The sequence below is a fragment of the Hyaena hyaena genome, unplaced genomic scaffold (assembly GCF_003009895.1).
Source record: "Hyaena hyaena isolate Hyena2069 unplaced genomic scaffold, ASM300989v1 scaffold_125, whole genome shotgun sequence".
NCBI classification, from domain to species: Eukaryota; Metazoa; Chordata; class Mammalia; order Carnivora; family Hyaenidae; genus Hyaena; species Hyaena hyaena.
In genome coordinates, this window is record NW_024080757.1 from 3437506 (window position 1) to 3454299 (window position 16794).

The following is a 16794-nucleotide window of genomic DNA, read 5'->3' on the forward strand; positions in this document are numbered from 1 at the left end:
CATTTTTTAATGCTCGTTTCATATCGTTTAGTGTTTTTGCTTGGCTTGGAAAATCATCTAATGAGATTAGCTTGACCCTTCTCCTGGAAGAAGGAGGAATCTACTGTTTGTATAAAATTGAACATTTTCTTTGCTCATGCCCTTCCTGGAAATGGCTGGGAAAGTGTGATTTACACAATTAAAACCTGGCTCCAGGGGACGAAGCTGGCACTCTCAGCTGGGGGGAAGATTTCATTATGGGCTTAAGAGGTGTCAGGTACAATTAGTAAAAGTATATTCTATGGCTTTGTCCTGCTCCGGCAAATGCTTTCAGACGGTAGAAGCTTCTTTATGTGCTAACAGGTTGAGAAGATTTATAGTCTCTGTCAACTAGTATTATTTTTCTTTAAAGCTTGGGAACGGATTTAATTTCATTCTGACCCCGGAAATTCCTAGTTCATCCTTGGCGATTTAATGATTTTGCAGAGAACCAGGTAACTTCATACCAAGCATGGGATCTTTTCTAGGGTGTCCGTCTGTCCTGGTTTGCCCAGAACTGAGCACTTTCCCAGGACGTGAGACTTTTAGGGCCCGAACTGGGAAAGTCCTGGGAAAACCGGGGTGAGCTGCTGAATGTTTTTGTACCTAAAAGTCTAGCTGATAGTGGGTATAGACTAACAGTAACAGCATAAGCCAGTAGCTAAAATCAATTTAATTTCTAGGATTGCTGGAGATGTATTGTTGACATCTTAGAAGAAAGTATGAATTTTTTTTAAACACTGCTTTTTTTTAAATACGCCTTTTGCCTTCATTTACTATTTACTTATTTATTTTAATGTTTATTTTTGAGACGGAGAGACAGAGCATGAGCAGGGGAGGGGCAGAGAGAGAGGGAAACACAGAATCTGAAACAGGCTCTGGGTTATCAGCACAGAGCCGAACATGGGGATCGAACCCATGAACCGTGAGATCATGACCTGAGCTGAAGTCAGACGCCCAACCAACTGAGCCACCCAGGCGCACCGTCTTCATTTACTAGGGCATTCTCAGTATACCCTATTTTCTGGAACAACCCTTCTATGAAGCAAGATGTTTATTTGCCATTTCTTTTTTTGTTGTGTATGGGAGGAACAAGTTAATTCCAGAAACATTCTGTCTGCCTTTTGACGTGTTTCTGAATTGCCTTTATGATCAGTGACCATAAGTCTTAGCTGAATATACAGTTTTAAAGTCAACTTCTTTTGTGTATGACACTTCAGTTCCAGTTAACATCTGAATTTTATGAGAAACACACATGTGATTTGGTTGAGGTGTTTTTCTGGCATGGATGAATTTTATTTAAAAAAAAATTTTAATGTTTATTTTTGAGAGAGACAGAGCACGAGCATGGGAGGGGCAAAGAGAGAGGGAGGCACAGAATGTAAAGCAGGCTCCAGGCTCTGAGCTGTCGTTACAGGCCCAACACAGGGCTTGAACTCAGGAACCGTGAGATCATGACCTGAGTCGAAGCTGGATGCTTAGCCGACTGAGCCACCCAGGTGCCCCTGGGTGAATTTTAAAAGAAGAATCACCTGCTAATTCTTTTGTGTTTTCCCTGCATTCAGGCTTACATTTTCTTTTTTTTATGGAAGAGGAAAGTCCCCTGTTCCTGTCCCCATTGCACACCCATGCTCTCAGCTGATAAGCGGTTGTCTGCACCCAGCACACTCAGGGAGGTATTTAAGCTGGTACAGGCTGCAGAGGCCAGCTTCTCGCTGTCATGTAGCAATGAAACCATGGGCACTTTGGTAACAGGCGGAGGAGATGTGGGACTTCTCTGGGATCCATGACCTACTGTGCAGGTTAAATAGGAGGAATCCCTGAATTCTCCCCTTTCCACAAGAACACAGAGAGACTTTCCTCCTCATGCACACATTTGTGGGTAACTCTTTAATCCAGGACATTAAAAAAATAAAAGGAAAAGGAGAGGACCCATTTATGATTTATGAAGCAAAATTAATGAAATATGAAAGAAATCACTTTCTTCAACTGAATTTTATAAGCCTCTTTTGGATTTATCTACGGCAAACATCTTATTCCTGACTTCTTTCTTTTTTATAGGATTAGGTCGAAGATCTGAAGACCTGTCTAATGAGCAACGTCGACTCGCTGTGAAGTAAGTTTAACAGTATGTCCTCTAGCCCTTGGTATGTCCGTTCTAGAGATCGTCTTTTTCAATGTCTGCACATTCATTCCATGATAGGGATGGAATATTGTTCATTTAACGAATCTGCCGCTGGTGGATACTTGCGTTGTCTCTCAGTCCTTGGCTTTTACAAATAAGTGACAAATAACCCTGTTCCTTGGTCATTTTAAATAGGCTTGGGTATACTGGGGGGAGGGATTCCCAGAAGCGGGGTTCCTGGGCCAGAGAGGAAATGGATCTGTAATTGTGTTGGTTTCGCAAGATTCTCCTTCGCTGAGGTTGTTAGGTCTGTTACTACAGAGTTATTTTTATTGGGTGTGTGTCTGAGGGTTCTCAAGAAAGAATTGTCAGTGCCCGTCAGGAGGATTAAATGCTGGTATGAAAACGGACTCAAAGGGCTGGATGGGGGAGTGTGGGCTGGGGAATAGGAGGCAGGAAGCAGGCTGAAGACAGATTGTGGCTGGTGTGGGTGTTGGAGAGGAAGGGTGGCTGTGATGGAGGACAGTAGCATTGATAGGGAAGGGAAGGGAAGGGAAGGGCCCGCGGGGTAGCCCGTTGGGGAAGGTGGTACAGCCGTGGTGGCGCGTTCCTACCGGAGACGTGTAGGAAATAGGGTAAGTAAGAGAGGGTCCTGAGTTACCAAGGAGATTGAATGCCTCATTTTCACATTAAAGGATTAGAGACCCACTGCTAGAGACTAATGAATCAGATTCTCTGCTCCGTACCATGAGGGTGTAAATGCTGTAGGACATAATTCCGGTGACTGGTTAGCAATGGCATTTTAGGGAGCCTATCCCCACACCACCAGCCCGCCCTTTTGAATGCCATTAAAACACTACACAGAACCGGTCTCTACAGATTCGTTTCCTGCCCCTACTTCTGTCATTTGTTCAGGACCTCGGGCCGAAGCAGACGAGAGACTGCTGCAGTGGTGGTTTCGCGTGTTCTCTTCGAGTGGAAAAGGGTTCCACCCATCATTTGTTTAGTACTTGTTTTGGCAGTCGGGAGGGAGTTTTCCCATTTCAGAGCGTCTCCATCACCTAACTTTAGGCCAGGTTCCCACCCTGTCTTAGGTTTCATTACCTTCGTTTTCTCTTGTTAGACAACTAAGGTTGATGAGAAAGTGGACTTCCAGCCTCAGTTACCCCGGACCTCACCCTCCATGTCGATAGCCGCGGCTGGCCAGCAGGGGGCGCCCCGGAGCGCCGCGCCTTCTCTGAGCCACTCCCTGATTTAACTTGCCCTTTCAGAGTTTCTAGCTTTGGTGGATTTTTGGAGAAACGGAACCTAGAAAGACCAGGTCCTGTTATATTCTACAGAGACAACACCCGTTTAGAATTGGCCTACTGGTGCATCTAAGAGAAAAAGACCGAAGACTTCAACTTGTTGTTTATTTTCACAGAGTAAAACCCTCTTTTTTGGAATACTTAAGCTATCTTCTCAACTTCATGAGTGTCATAGCTGGCCCTTGCAACAATTTCAAGGATTATATAGCCTTTATTGAGGGGAGACATACGCACATGAAGTTGCTGGAAGTGAACTGGAAGCAGAGAGGTTTCCACAGCCTGCCGGAGCCTTCTCCCACTGTAAGTTTTCAGTGCCAAGTATTTACCCAGAGCTCCAGAAACATAGAGTTCTGCTGCCAGGGCTGACTCTCCCTAGTAATTGTTCTAATTAAAAAGCCAAACACTTTACCAAAAAGCTTGGCCAACAGCCCCCACCACCACCCCTATTCATTTAAAATACTGGAATTGGTATTGATTTGCAGCAGATTTCCAGGTTGGAACACCAGATGTTTATTTCGCAGAGGAGCTCGCTAGCTGGAAATATTAAGGCAATCGATCCATTAGTCAGCCAGCCAATATTTAATGCTTACAGTGTGCCTGACACTGTGCTCGTTAACACATTCGGATTTATGAGTGTTTTGTCTTCAGGAGTGGAAGTTCATATCCAGCCAAAGGGTGATGTCATGAAAGGGGATGGGAAGGGATGGGAACCAGAATACATGTGATTTTTATTGCAGAGCTTGCTTCTCGTGTGGGAAACCAGTTTTACGTCGGCATGCTTAAATCTTGGTTCTATGGACTTTGAGAGTTTTTTTTAACGTTTTCATTTTAATTTGAATTTTATTAGTTTCAAATTACTCAACAATAGGATCGCTTCTTGAACTTTACAAGTACACTACATTTATTCCAGTCACGTAGCCTATATGTATGGGGCGTTTGTAATTAGCTGCAGGAATAGGGAAAATTGGAAAAAGGAGAAAATCAGGAAACTGGAGTTAAATATTTTGTAAATGCTAAAATCTAGGCAAACTTACTTGAAAATTTAAGTGACTTGTCGAGCATGCATTTTCAGATAGTTTTGATAGTGTTGGGTCTTACGCAGTTTATGGTCTGTCCACTGTCTCCGCCCTCACTGCGTCACTGAGGCGATGTAGGAGTGAGGTCGCCATACCATGAGACATCAGGGTACCCACAGGTGTGTCCTGGCAGGCTCTGCCACAGTAGTGCTTTTGTGTTTCACATGTTCTTAGAGAATGTTATCGGGGAGTCTTAACAGCACTCTCCGGGGGACTGTTGCATGTTGGTGCCTGGAGAACATGACGCGGTGAGGTGGTATTTTGGCTGAAGACATATTGCTGGGAGGGGGCTGGCACTCACAATCTGGTACTTCCCCAGTGGGCTGTTATCATCGTGGCTAAGCCTGGTGAGCATCCGACTGGGACCCAGACGCTGTTCTGGACACCCTGCAGATATTCATCACCTAACCCTCAAACGCTCTGAGGGAGGTGCTATTGCTATATCCCCATGTTACAAAAAGAAAGTGGCCCAATTGTTTTAAAGTTGGGAACTAGAATTCTATTGATGTTCAGTGACATTGCCTGGAGTGTAAGGGAAGCTGAGCAAAAATCACCTGGTCCAGAGGCATTTAAAACACTAGCACATCATGGGGCACCTGGGTGGCTCAGTTGGTTAAGCATCTGACTTCGGCTCAGGTCATGATCTCATGGTTCATGGGTTCAAGCCCCACGTCCGGCTCTGTGCTGACAGCTCAGAGCCTGGAGCCTGTTTCGGATTCTGTGTCTCCCTCTCTCTCTGCCCCTCCCCCACTCACACTCTATCCCTCTCTCAAAAATAAACATAAAAAAACAAAAACAAAAAACACTAGCATGTCTTAATGCCAGAGCAGACTACACATAAACCATCCTGGAAGCCTTCCTAAAGCTTTCCGTTACCTGCTCATGTCCTGGCTCAGGCACTTAAAAACTTGCACAGAATCCTTCCTAACTAAGCCTCTGTCGTCCTCGTGGTGATTGAAACCCATTTCCTCGGCTCTGCTGGTGACAGAAGTGGAAGACAAGTGAAATGGTTCTTTCTGATGGAAGACTGCCACCCTATAATGCTATTTCTCTTATGTCTTGGGTAATAAAACACCTACCTCTGGTTGGTAGAATGTGCTGGTAAGAGTTGTCTTCCATTTTAGACACATTCAGTCCCCAAGGGTCAGGGGAGGATTCTTCCTTTACACGTAGCCCATCTCACCAGCATCCAATTTGTGTCCTACGCATGCCTGTTGTCTCTTCTAGGGAATACTGCCTTAGCACAGCTTTGTTCTTTTTTTTTTTTTCCCCCCAGAAAGTTCTGTCTTTTATTTTTTTATTTATTTATTTTTTTTACAAATAGTTTATTGAGCACAGCTTTGTTCTTAACGTGCCCTTGCTGAAATGGCTTTTCCTCATGCTGGAATCTCTAATGGTTACACCGATTCTTTTCCACATTTTCAGGGAGCTGTGATCCACAAGTTGTACATGACCTTGGTGTCTCTCCTTCTGTTTTTGACCCTCACGAAGACCTTCCCTGTCACCTGCCTGGTTGATGACTGGTTTGTTCATAAAGCAAGCTTTCTGAGTCGACTGTGCTACTTATATATTGTCATGCAAGCCTCGAAGCCCAAGTATTACTTTGCCTGGACGTTAGGTATGTTCAACGGAATGGCCTCACGTGACAGAACCACATTTGGGGACACCTAATCAAAACACAATCCAATACGTAATGGGGTGGCTGAGCCAGTATCATTTCGTATTTTACTGCATAGGACTTCTGTCTCCCTCCATCCACAAACTCAATTACCCACGATAAGAGGAAAGCAGTCCTGCGTTGCATTTAAACTCAATGTTATTAACAGATGTCTAAATCTGGAAGCTTCCTCCACCAGTCAAAGCTGGCCAACAGCACAGCAGAAAGTTAGGGGGAAATTCTAGAATGATTTGGTTGTCTTGTAATTTTTATGGGCTGTACATAACCCAGGATACATGCTTGGATAATTTACCAATGCATGTGCTGGTTTAGGTTATGCTTCTTAATTGTTGGTTAAGCTTTTTCAAGTGTGTGTGGTTTTGTTTTTGTTTTTTTTTTTGTGGTAGAAAATTCAACTTAATTTGATTTTCTCTCTTTCCTTTCAAAAAATCTTAGACTGGAAAAGTTTAAAGCTTTGCTGCAGTGAGCTGTGAGTCCTTCTGTTGACTTACCAGGTGTGGTAAGGGAGTTTGATAAGGCACACCAGCCATGTCTACTTGGCACTTGGAACCCTTTCAGGAATGGATATTTAACTTCTTAGCTGAGCGTGACCTGGGGCTTGATGTCAGGGAGCGGTGATTTGGTTTATTAAGTCAAACAGATGATTAAACTCAGTGCCTAGCCCATATTCCATCAGTGAAGACATAGCACTTAGTTGAGTTCGTTTTTTTCCCTCATTTCATGCTGCAAGTTTTTATCCCCAAATTAAGACTTATAGCTTCTAAACTTTTATTTTTGGTGGTAAAATAGACATAACTAGAATTTATCATTTTAACCATCTCTGTATTGATGTAATACTTGGCCAGAAAGATCTAACTTCGGGCTTTTTAACAAGATTGCAGCGTGGCAAATTTTGTCCATCCTCTTCAGTTCAGTTCGGGGAGTTTTTGTCGAGTACCAGGTGCTGTGCCAGGAGGAACACAAAGCGGGAGTCAGAGCTCTTCTCTACCGTGAAGATTGTTACACTCTGTGGGCGCAGAGATGTGCACGGCATCCGGGCAGGACACATCGAGAGCTGTCCCCAGGCGAGGAGGATAGAAGGGACCAGGAGTAGAGACGGGTTGTTTTGGAAGGCTTCAAAAGTCCTGTTTTCTTGGTGCAATTGCTTGATGACTTGAGAATGAGAATTTCTTCAGGAGGTTGCCATGATGCTTGGAGCGCCGGGCTTAGTTTTCTATGTGAAATACTTAATATCTTCCCTCTGCTCTAACCTGGGTGTGTGCGCGCACATGTAAGAGAATGAGAGCGAGAGAGGAAGAGCTGATACCTATGCTCTTTTCTGCCTCCTGTTCCTTCACTTACTTTCCTTTTCTCTCCCCCTCCCTCCTTTTCCCTCTCCCATGTTCTGTACCCTAGGGCTTCAGGGCTGGCTTCTGGACTAAATCAGCTCCTGCTTTAGGAGGAAAGAAAGGCCATTCCGTGGCCTCATAGGGAAAGTCTAACACGAGGTGGGTTGTGCTGGCGGGGCTGTGGGTGGGGAGGGGATTCTAGGGAACAGGGGGTGTCTGGTGTCATTCTGCCCTTTGGGGAGTGCCCCAGATATTGGGAGTAGCTTTTTCTTTGGACTTGGCTCTTTTCTGTACCCTCTTCCCTTTATCTGTTTTTGATAGCTTCACTAGAAACACTTCATTAATTTGTATGGCCTCAATTTGAACCTTGTTAGTTTGGATTGCTTGGGCTGGTCTGAAATTAACCTTTGTGTTATGAATAAAGAAGCAATGAATAGTATAACAGGGAATGTTTAAACTGCTTTACCAAATAATTGTTTTATTCAGCTCCTTGAAACATCATTTACATATAATTGATGCACTAATTATACGTGATTATAAATTTAATCCTTAAAGCTGGCCTCTTGATGGATCTCAGCTGAGCTACACGGTGTTTGCCTCGTTTTCTCGTTTATATATACTGAAATAATTAAAGCTATTTTCTTTGGACTTCATGTACAATTCTGGTTGTTTTTCCCTTACTAATTAGTACTAATTAGCGAGACTCAACTTCAGCCCAGGCTGTGTTCCAAGGATCACAACCTCCAAAATACGGGTGTCCAATTTATCTATGATCATGAAGTAGACAATATAAGTAAAGCCAGCTTGGGGCTGGTGAATTTAGCACCTCTAACTGCTTGGAGACAAAACCAAATCCGATTCAGAGGTGGCAGAATGCCCTTCGGAGACAGGGCGCATCCCTATCCTCTATAGAGATGTAGCATCCTAGAGTCACTATTTCTGATCTTTCATTCCTCTCGCAGAGTGGCTGCTAGCCACTCAGGCTGTGGGATCAGAATTCTTCTGGCATTCAGAGTCTGGCTTTGTTGACCACCTGCGTGATGAGAATGTTAAATGTTAGCATCACTAAGCCTGGGCGAGACGGGGATGGTGATAACAAAAGCTAACATTTCTTGAGCGCCGATGGGCTAGGCACCACGTGCTCTGTGCTCTATTCATATCTCATTTAAGTCTTTCAACATGGCTTTAAAATAGGTACCATTCTTCTATCCATTTTCCTTTCAAGGGAATGGGTTTCTAGATGTTAGACAACTGTCCCGGGACCATTCGTTCAGGATGTTGCTCAGTTGAGACAGGAAGCCGGGGGCTCTGCCTCAGGAGCTCGCCCTCTCCACCACCTTCACCCCACTAGGAGGACTGACTGAGAAGGGAGCACTCACTGAGAACACCTGGTGAGAGCTTTGTACCATCCCGGAAAGGTAGTGAGAACCAGAAAGAGAAGTTGTTCCCATGCTTTTCAGATGAAGCTGGAGGGGCGGAAGGTTCTGAGGGGCTGCTGTGCTGCTCCCAGCCCTGCTTCTGGTCCCAGAAGACCCCAACTGCTTCTCCTCTCCTTATTTTTGAGAGAGACAGAGTGTGAGCAGGGGAGGGGTGGAGAGAGAGGGAGACAGAATCTGAAGCAGCTCCAGGCTCCGAGCTGTCAGCACAGAGCCCGACGTGGAGCCTAGGACTCATGAACCGCGAGGTGCTGACCAAGCCAAAGTCGGATGCTTCACCGACTGAGCCACCCAGGTGCCCCTAAAACTTCGTTTCTTAACGGACACCCTTGCTGTGTTCTTCTTTTCTTTGTTCACTGAGTCTCCATCCAGTCAGCATGGGAGAATGCCCTAGCAGTGCTCAGTACTTCTCATCCCTCATCCTAAAACAAGCCAGGTCATTTCGCAGTGAAGCCAAGCACAGAGGAGCAGCGTTTGGTCACCCGCCATGCCGAAAGGAAAGGAGACAAACAGAGAACAGGCTGTTTTTCTTTAGAGTAACCCTTCACAAGTCACTGTGGAGCTGGCCCTCAACTCCTATAGAAAAGAATGAATAGAGCTACAAGAAAGAGTTTTCTAAGATCTCCCCAGACCTAAGACAGTGCTGTGATTTATTGTTTTATTTTCAGTATAGTTAACATACAGTGTTATGTTAGGTTCAGGTATGAATATAGTGATTCAACACTTCCCCACTTCAGCAAGGGCCCTCGTTCACAGCCCCCTGCCCACCTCCCCTCTGGTAACCATCAGTTTGTTCTCTACAGTTAAAAGTATGTTTCTTGGTTTGTGGGGATTTTTTTCCCCTTTTGCTCATTTGTTTTTTTTAAATTCCACATGTGAGTGAAATATTACGGTATTTGTCTTTCTCTGACTTACTTCACCTAGGATAATACCCTCTAGTTCTATCCATGTTATTATAAATGGCAAGATTTCATGATTTTTTATGGATAAATAATATTCCATTGTGTGTATGTGTACACACACACACACACACACACACACACAAACACACACACACACACCTTTATTCATTCATCACTGATGGATACTTGGACTATGTCCATAGTTTGGCTATGGTAAATAAATGCTGTATCTTTTTGAGTTTGTATTCTTGTATTTTTGTGGTAAATACCTAGTAGTGCAATTACTAGATCATAAGGTTTTTTGTGTTTTTTTTTTAACCTTTTGAGGAACCTCCATACTGTTTTCCACAGTGGCTGCAGGAATTTGCATTCCCACCCACAGTCCACGAAGGTTCTTTTTTCTCCACCAACCCTTATTGTTTCTTGTGTTTTTTAGCCTTTCTGACAAGTAACAATGTGGTATCTCATTATAGTTTCGATTTGCATTTCCCTGATAAGTGATGATGAGCGTCTTTTCATGTGTCTTTTGGCCATCTGTATGTCTTCTTTGGAGAAATGTCTGTCCGTGTCTTTTTATCTGGACTATTTTTTTTTTTAATCTGGACTATTATTTTTTGGGGCGTGTTGAAGTTTGTTTTTTTTTTTTTTTAAGAAAATAGTCTAACAGAACTAACTTGAACGAAGTGAAAAGAGAAAGTGAGTCTCCTGGTCATCATAATGGAAGTATCTTGATTTCATCAGGTCTCTGATTACAAAATCACACAATTAAGGAATCAGAAATGTTACACTCACTGCAGGGGCTCATCTTAAAGTTCAGGGAAGTGCAATAAAGATGGAAACCGGAGTTTTCTCAGGCTGGCTTTGTGGGTAGGATGCTTTGGTAATTGGGTCCACGTGTGGCCTCCATGGCTGCTGGCCCCACATTCATGTCTCTGGCTCTGTTCTTCGTCTTGTGCTCTAGACTTTTCTAACTGTATCTTGACAGCTTGGGCTGATACCTACTGGCATGTCACCCTTCGTATGTCTAGAATGAGCTCCAGTCCCTCTTTCAGAACTAATACCATCACTTCATATTGTGCCATCTTTAATGATAACTCTTGGACCCAAGTCCCCTGGATCTTCTGTTTCTTCTGGCCTCTGCTTCTGAGCTTAGATGTCTGTTTACCTTCCTCCCTTTCTCCCCTTATGTCAAATTGGTCACTAAATCCTTATTGCTTTGTTCTGATTCATTTCTCTTTTGTTTTCATTTTGTGTTCTATGAGCATCGAGTGCCTTCTTACTGTTCACAGGTGCTCACTCACTGCTAGTGAATGAATAAAAATGCATCCATGAACATTAAGACCACCAAAGAGCCACTGATGTTTCTTTCATTTATAAAGGTACCAGGTCCTTTAAATTGTCTCAGTTTCCTTCCCCAAGGAGAGACCGCTGCCTGTCTCTCCATCTTAAAGCTAGACAGACATTTAATATCTTGTAAAGCAGCAATGTGGCTTTTGTTCCGTAGCCTAATGTGTCGTTTTAAAACCCATAGCTGATGCAGTGAATAATGCAGCTGGATTTGGGTTCAGCGGAGTGGATAAGAATGGAAATTTCTGTTGGGATCTGCTTTCTAACCTAAACATCTGGAAAATTGAGGTGAGTCTGTTACACGTTTGAATCAAGCTTCCATCGCAAACAGAGCAAATGGTTTGCTTTGAGTGTGGTGTCCCTGGATAGTCTTCCTCAGAGTGTCTGAGGGATCAGGGAACTCCAGGTTTAGTGGCCTCTTGGACTTTTTCCTGTTTTTTTTTTTTTTTCATGTTTTTGGTTTTTTTGTATTTTTTTGGAAGATCCCTACTTTTTGACTGTTTAATGGTTCAAGGAATGACATGCAGAAATCTGAAAAAGAGCCAGGAAAATCATTTTGTTGTTTACATTCCTATTCTTTCTACTAGAAAGTACAGATGTCATCTTCTCTTATTTCACATTCTGCTTTCTTTAGTCAAGGACACAGACTGGAAGTTCCTGTATTTAGATTGTGATATTGCAAGCGTTCTGCGCGGTTCCTTTTGAAACATTTCCAATCCATTTGCTTTTAAGAATAATTGTCACGGAACATAGCATTTACGCCACTCGAATCAGTGCGGGTTTTGTTTTATCTTTTCCCCGGCTGTGTTCTCGGAGCACGGTTCTCGACGTGTCCTTGTCTCTAGAGGTGGTCTCGTCGGGCCCCGTCAGCCTTGGTTTCCCTGGCGTTGTGTGAGCACTCAGAGCGGATGGGAAGGCCCTGTTTTCCACCCGGTCCTCCTTGCTGCTGAGTGGGAGTAAGGACACGGTTCTCCACATGCAGCAGGGTTGGTCCAGTAGCTGGGGGACTCATATTTGCTGTCGGTTCTGGTTCCCCCTCCTCTGCCCAAGGCAGGCAGGGTGCCACCGGAGGGTCTGAGCAGAATAGGCTGTGCCTGTAGAGCAAGAAACCAGGGATGTGGACACCGACCACCTGCTTCCTGTTAGGTGGACACTAGGCCGGAAGGGGACATGGTGGACATTCTCCACTTTCTGGGTGCCCGGGACTTCTTTTCATCTTAAATGGACAAGCAGCAGCCTCCACTACCTTTCTCGTGCTGGGAAGAGCAGTGTGGATACTCTGCAAGCTCCTCATTCCTATACAGATGACGTCTGAGTGAGTCACGTCATGACTCCTTTCCCACCAAAATTCTTGGCTTCCACAAAAATCTTGGGTCACTGCCACGGGTACACGTCCTTCACAGCGGCCCCCCTTTGCCTGCTCACCAGTCCCCTCAGCTGTGCACCAAGACACAGTCTTCTTGTTAGGGGTATGTGGTCAGGGGAGAAAAGAAAGCCAGAAAGAGAAGTTTGCATTTTCAGTAGAGCTGATCTAGAGCAAAGAGCTAAGGAAAAGCAAGGCAGTCTGATTTAGTAAAGGCAGTTTGAAGCTGTACATACTGTATTAGCCAAAGACGACATAAATAAAACCCCTTAGGGCTTTGAATTAAAATGCTGTATCTATTTATTTATCTAATTATATTTCTCTCCAATCTATCTGCCTACTTATCATCTCTCTCCTTCCCTCCAAACATATTACATTAGGCCAGTGTATGGCCCAAGATTTCCTTATGGCTAAAATAAAGTGGCACTTGTATTCCACCTTTATTAGGAATTCTGTTTTGTTTTGTTTGTTTTAAGTAGGCATCATGATGTGGGACTTGAACTCACAACTCTGAGATCAAGACCTGAACTGAGATCAAGAGACACTTAAACAATTGAGCTACTCAGGCACCCCCAAGAATTCTGGTTCTTGAAAGTTTGCTTCATGCTTTCTACTACCAGCCTTTGATAAGACTTTTTTTTTTAATTTTTATTTTTGAGACAGAGAGCACGAGTAGGGGTGGGGCAGACAGAGAAGGGGACACAGAATCCAAAGCAGGCTCCAGGCTCTGAGCTGTCAGCACAGAAGCCGACGTGGGGCTTGGACTCATGAACTCTGAGATCACGACCTGAGCTGAAGTCTGCCGCTTGACAGACTGAGCCCCCCAGCCACCCCAAGACTTTTTTTTTTTTTTTTAATGAGAAAACCCAATTGATAGATTATTTTGGAAACTCTCTTTGTGGCACCCGTGTCATTGCCAGTTGGGTGACGTTTGTTTTCTTTTCTGTACAGAGACTCCCTCATGTGTGAAATCTCTCCCTATTCTATCCAACTGGAAGCCTAGAACATGAGCAGCTATTTGTAGAATCCCTTCACAAGACTGACCTCGTTTACCGATGGCCACAGAGTGAAAGATGACAATTAAACTTGGGCTGTCTCCAGAAAGGCCCTAAATCAATAGGATTAAACTTTTCCTATGGCAAATCCCCTTTTAGAGTGTTTACTTTTTAAAACTCATATGACTTAAAAAAAATTTTTTTAACCAGAGGGGAAGAAAAACCTACAAGACATTCCCTCAATTTTCCTATAATTTGCAAATACTTTCTGAGGGAAATGAAGACTTTGCAAGCCAAGTTTTAGCACAGAGTGAATCGTCTGAACACCAGAAAGTTGTACTGCGCAGGATGGACCCGCTGATGTGCTCTCGCTGGAGAGAGCACTCTGTTTGAAATAGCACATCTCCTTTGCCGCCAGGGAAATTCTGGGGAGGACTTTCCATTACTTGGGGTATTTTTAAAGCTAATGATAGGTGTTATTTTCTTCTTTCTAGACTGCCACAAGTTTCAAAATGTACTTAGAAAACTGGAATATTCAGACAGCTGCTTGGCTCAAGCGGTAAGAAAAATAAGAAATGACCTCATTCCTCATGGCTCTGGGTTCTGTTTAGATGGGCGTCTGCCAGGAGCACTGTGTCCTCTGTCACTTTTGCCTTAACATCTCTGCCCTGTCAGTGAAAAAGCCGAAATAATGTGAGGAGGTCACAGCGTGGCATATTTACTTTAGTTCTTAAACCCCTACTAGTGCCATTGTCTAGCAGCCACTCATGGAGTTCTCAGATCAGTGCCACGAGATGGTGGTTAGCCCTACTTTACAGACGTGGACAGTGAAACAGAGATTATGACACTTGCTCACAGTCACACAGCTAATGAGTACTTGATAAGAGCCCAAACAGACTGTCTCCAGAGCCAGGCTCTTAAACCTTTGTGTCGTGCTGCTTCTTACCTATAGATTAGGTCAGGGAAGGTCAATGGCAGCATCAAATCACTGAAGATCTCCATTTACCCCTGGCATTTACAGCTTGATGGTACCTTAAAGATACACGCTTTTTAACCTCACATTTGTGTTCATATTCCTCTGTCCTTTGTTTGCCTCCACATTCCAAAATTGGAAACATTACTTAATGTGGAATGAATAACCTGCTATCCTTGAAGCAGAAAACCCTAGCTAGTGAATACTCTGATCATGTGAGTGCAAGGAGAGAGTGTGAAGCTGTCACGCTATAGATTCAGTTTTTGATACATAGCGTTTTTCATAGGTCCCGATATTGGGGTGGGAGACAATATACAGGAACATTCCAACGTTAGCTCATGCAGTGTTGTCTGAGAGGTGAGCTGAACATGCGACTTTTGGGAAATTTGCACTTATTGTTCTATGAATTTGACCATAAAATCTTAGCATAAACCTCTATTTTTTCAATGTTTATTTATTTTGAGAGAGAGAGTACAAGTTGGGGAGGGACAGAGAGAGAGGGAAAGAGACCCCCATGCAGGCTACACGCTGCCAGCACACAACCTGGCGCAGAGCTTGATTCCATGAACAGTGCCATTATGACCTGAGCTTAAATCAAGAGTCAGATGGTCAACCGACTGAGCCCCCCAGGCACCCCTGACCCTCTATTTCTGTGTCAGGTAATCCCAGTGTACCAGGAGTCCTGTCTCCATTAGCAATTTATGTTCTAACACTGAACATACATAATGAGCACATAACAATGTAACAAATATTTTAAAAGCATTTTAGAAAACAAAGTATCTAATTCATACAAAAAGATACAGAGGGTAAGGAACAAATACCTGTGCCGACCACCCCATTTCAAAGAAACATTGCAAGTGGCTCCCCAGGTTCTGTGTCTCTCTCCCCAAATGCACTTTCTTTGTGTGAAGAGGAAGCCATAATCCTTAGTTTGGGTTCAAATCTGTTACTTTTGACAAGGTGGATTGGTGTTAACTGTTTGAATTTCTATTTTATTTTTTATTTGGGTCCTCTTGTTTAGTAAACCACATCGTGGCTTCCTTACACTGCCCCTGGAAATGTATAGATCGAATTTGGGAGAAAGTTCCCATCACTTTGTTTTAATCGTGCAATAAGTCAAAGATCTCCAGGGTGTTTGCTGACAGTGTCTAAGTCCTCACAGTATCATTCTTTAAAGCACACTTGTGGATTGAAATCCAATGGACACTGGAAGAGCTGATGAGTCATGTAACCGACACATTGATTTTGTGCTGGAGTCCTTGCCAAGAGCAATGAACAGGTCTGCAGTGTTTCCTCGTGAGACGGCATGAAGTCCAGGTTGGAATTTTGACTGAATGAAGATACCCAGTTCTAAAGATGCTGTCCTGACTTAAAAAGTATCAGTGCCAGTGGCACTGATCCGTCAGGATCCTTGGTGGATCAGGGCACAGGTGGAGTGAGCGTCCATAAGGCGGGAGCTCTTGCTGGGTGCAGTGACCACTTGGACTTTGATTAGATACATTATGACGTGGTCCAGATCATTTAGTTCCATGAAGCTTAAAACTTCATATTCTACTCCCCAAACGATTGGATTAAAACAGGCAATTCGTCTGGTAGCATTTAGGAAATGGAGTTCAGCCAACTGGGATCACATTGCAAGGCCCTGATGAGGTTAGGCGTGATCTCCATCAGTAATGGATCAGATGATTTCCGTGTGGTCTGAAGACACAAGTGTAGTTAGATGTTTCTGGTCCTTTGATAGCTTCTTGTACCTTGCTCTCTTCCTAGAGTGTGCTACGAGCGGGTTCCCTGGTACCCCACGGTGCTAACCTTTGTCCTGTCTGCCTTGTGGCATGGCGTCTACCCTGGATACTATTTTACCTTCTTAACTGGAACCCTCGTCACAGTAGCGGCCAGAACGGTAAGCTTCCTTCGGTGGTAGGATCTTTTCCTTAATAATCTGCTGCCTCCATGTTTGTTACCTTCTGGTCCCGTAAGTAGGTGGGGGAGATGGGAGTGATCTTTTGAAAAAATCACACAACAAAAGTCTTCCTGTTAGACAAATACTTCAATATATAGGAATTTTTGGCCATGAAATGATTGTTTTTATGTTATTTACAGATGGTATTTGCAAAACAAGGAATTTTAGGAGTGACAAATGTTTTGTACCTTAAGAGATGAAAACAGTTTTAATCATTAAGCAGTCTACCACTTATAGATGACGATTTATAATAGAGGCTCCACAGGCTTCATTCTGCTTAGACTCA

General features: G+C 43.8%; 1 protein-coding gene across 2 annotated transcripts in view; it reads left to right on the forward strand.

The window, feature by feature from the left end:
- MBOAT1 (membrane bound O-acyltransferase domain containing 1) overlaps positions 1 to 16794 on the forward strand; it is a 113236-nt gene that overhangs the window by 86948 nt on the left and 9494 nt on the right. For both annotated transcript variants that reach the window (XM_039237466.1, XM_039237465.1), the window contains 6 exons: positions 2080 to 2134; positions 3567 to 3750; positions 5952 to 6144; positions 11402 to 11505; positions 14070 to 14134; positions 16316 to 16448. In XM_039237466.1, the coding sequence (XP_039093397.1) occupies positions 2080 to 2134; positions 3567 to 3750; positions 5952 to 6144; positions 11402 to 11505; positions 14070 to 14134; positions 16316 to 16448 (734 nt within the window). The remainder of the gene's footprint in view (positions 1 to 2079; positions 2135 to 3566; positions 3751 to 5951; positions 6145 to 11401; positions 11506 to 14069; positions 14135 to 16315; positions 16449 to 16794) is intronic.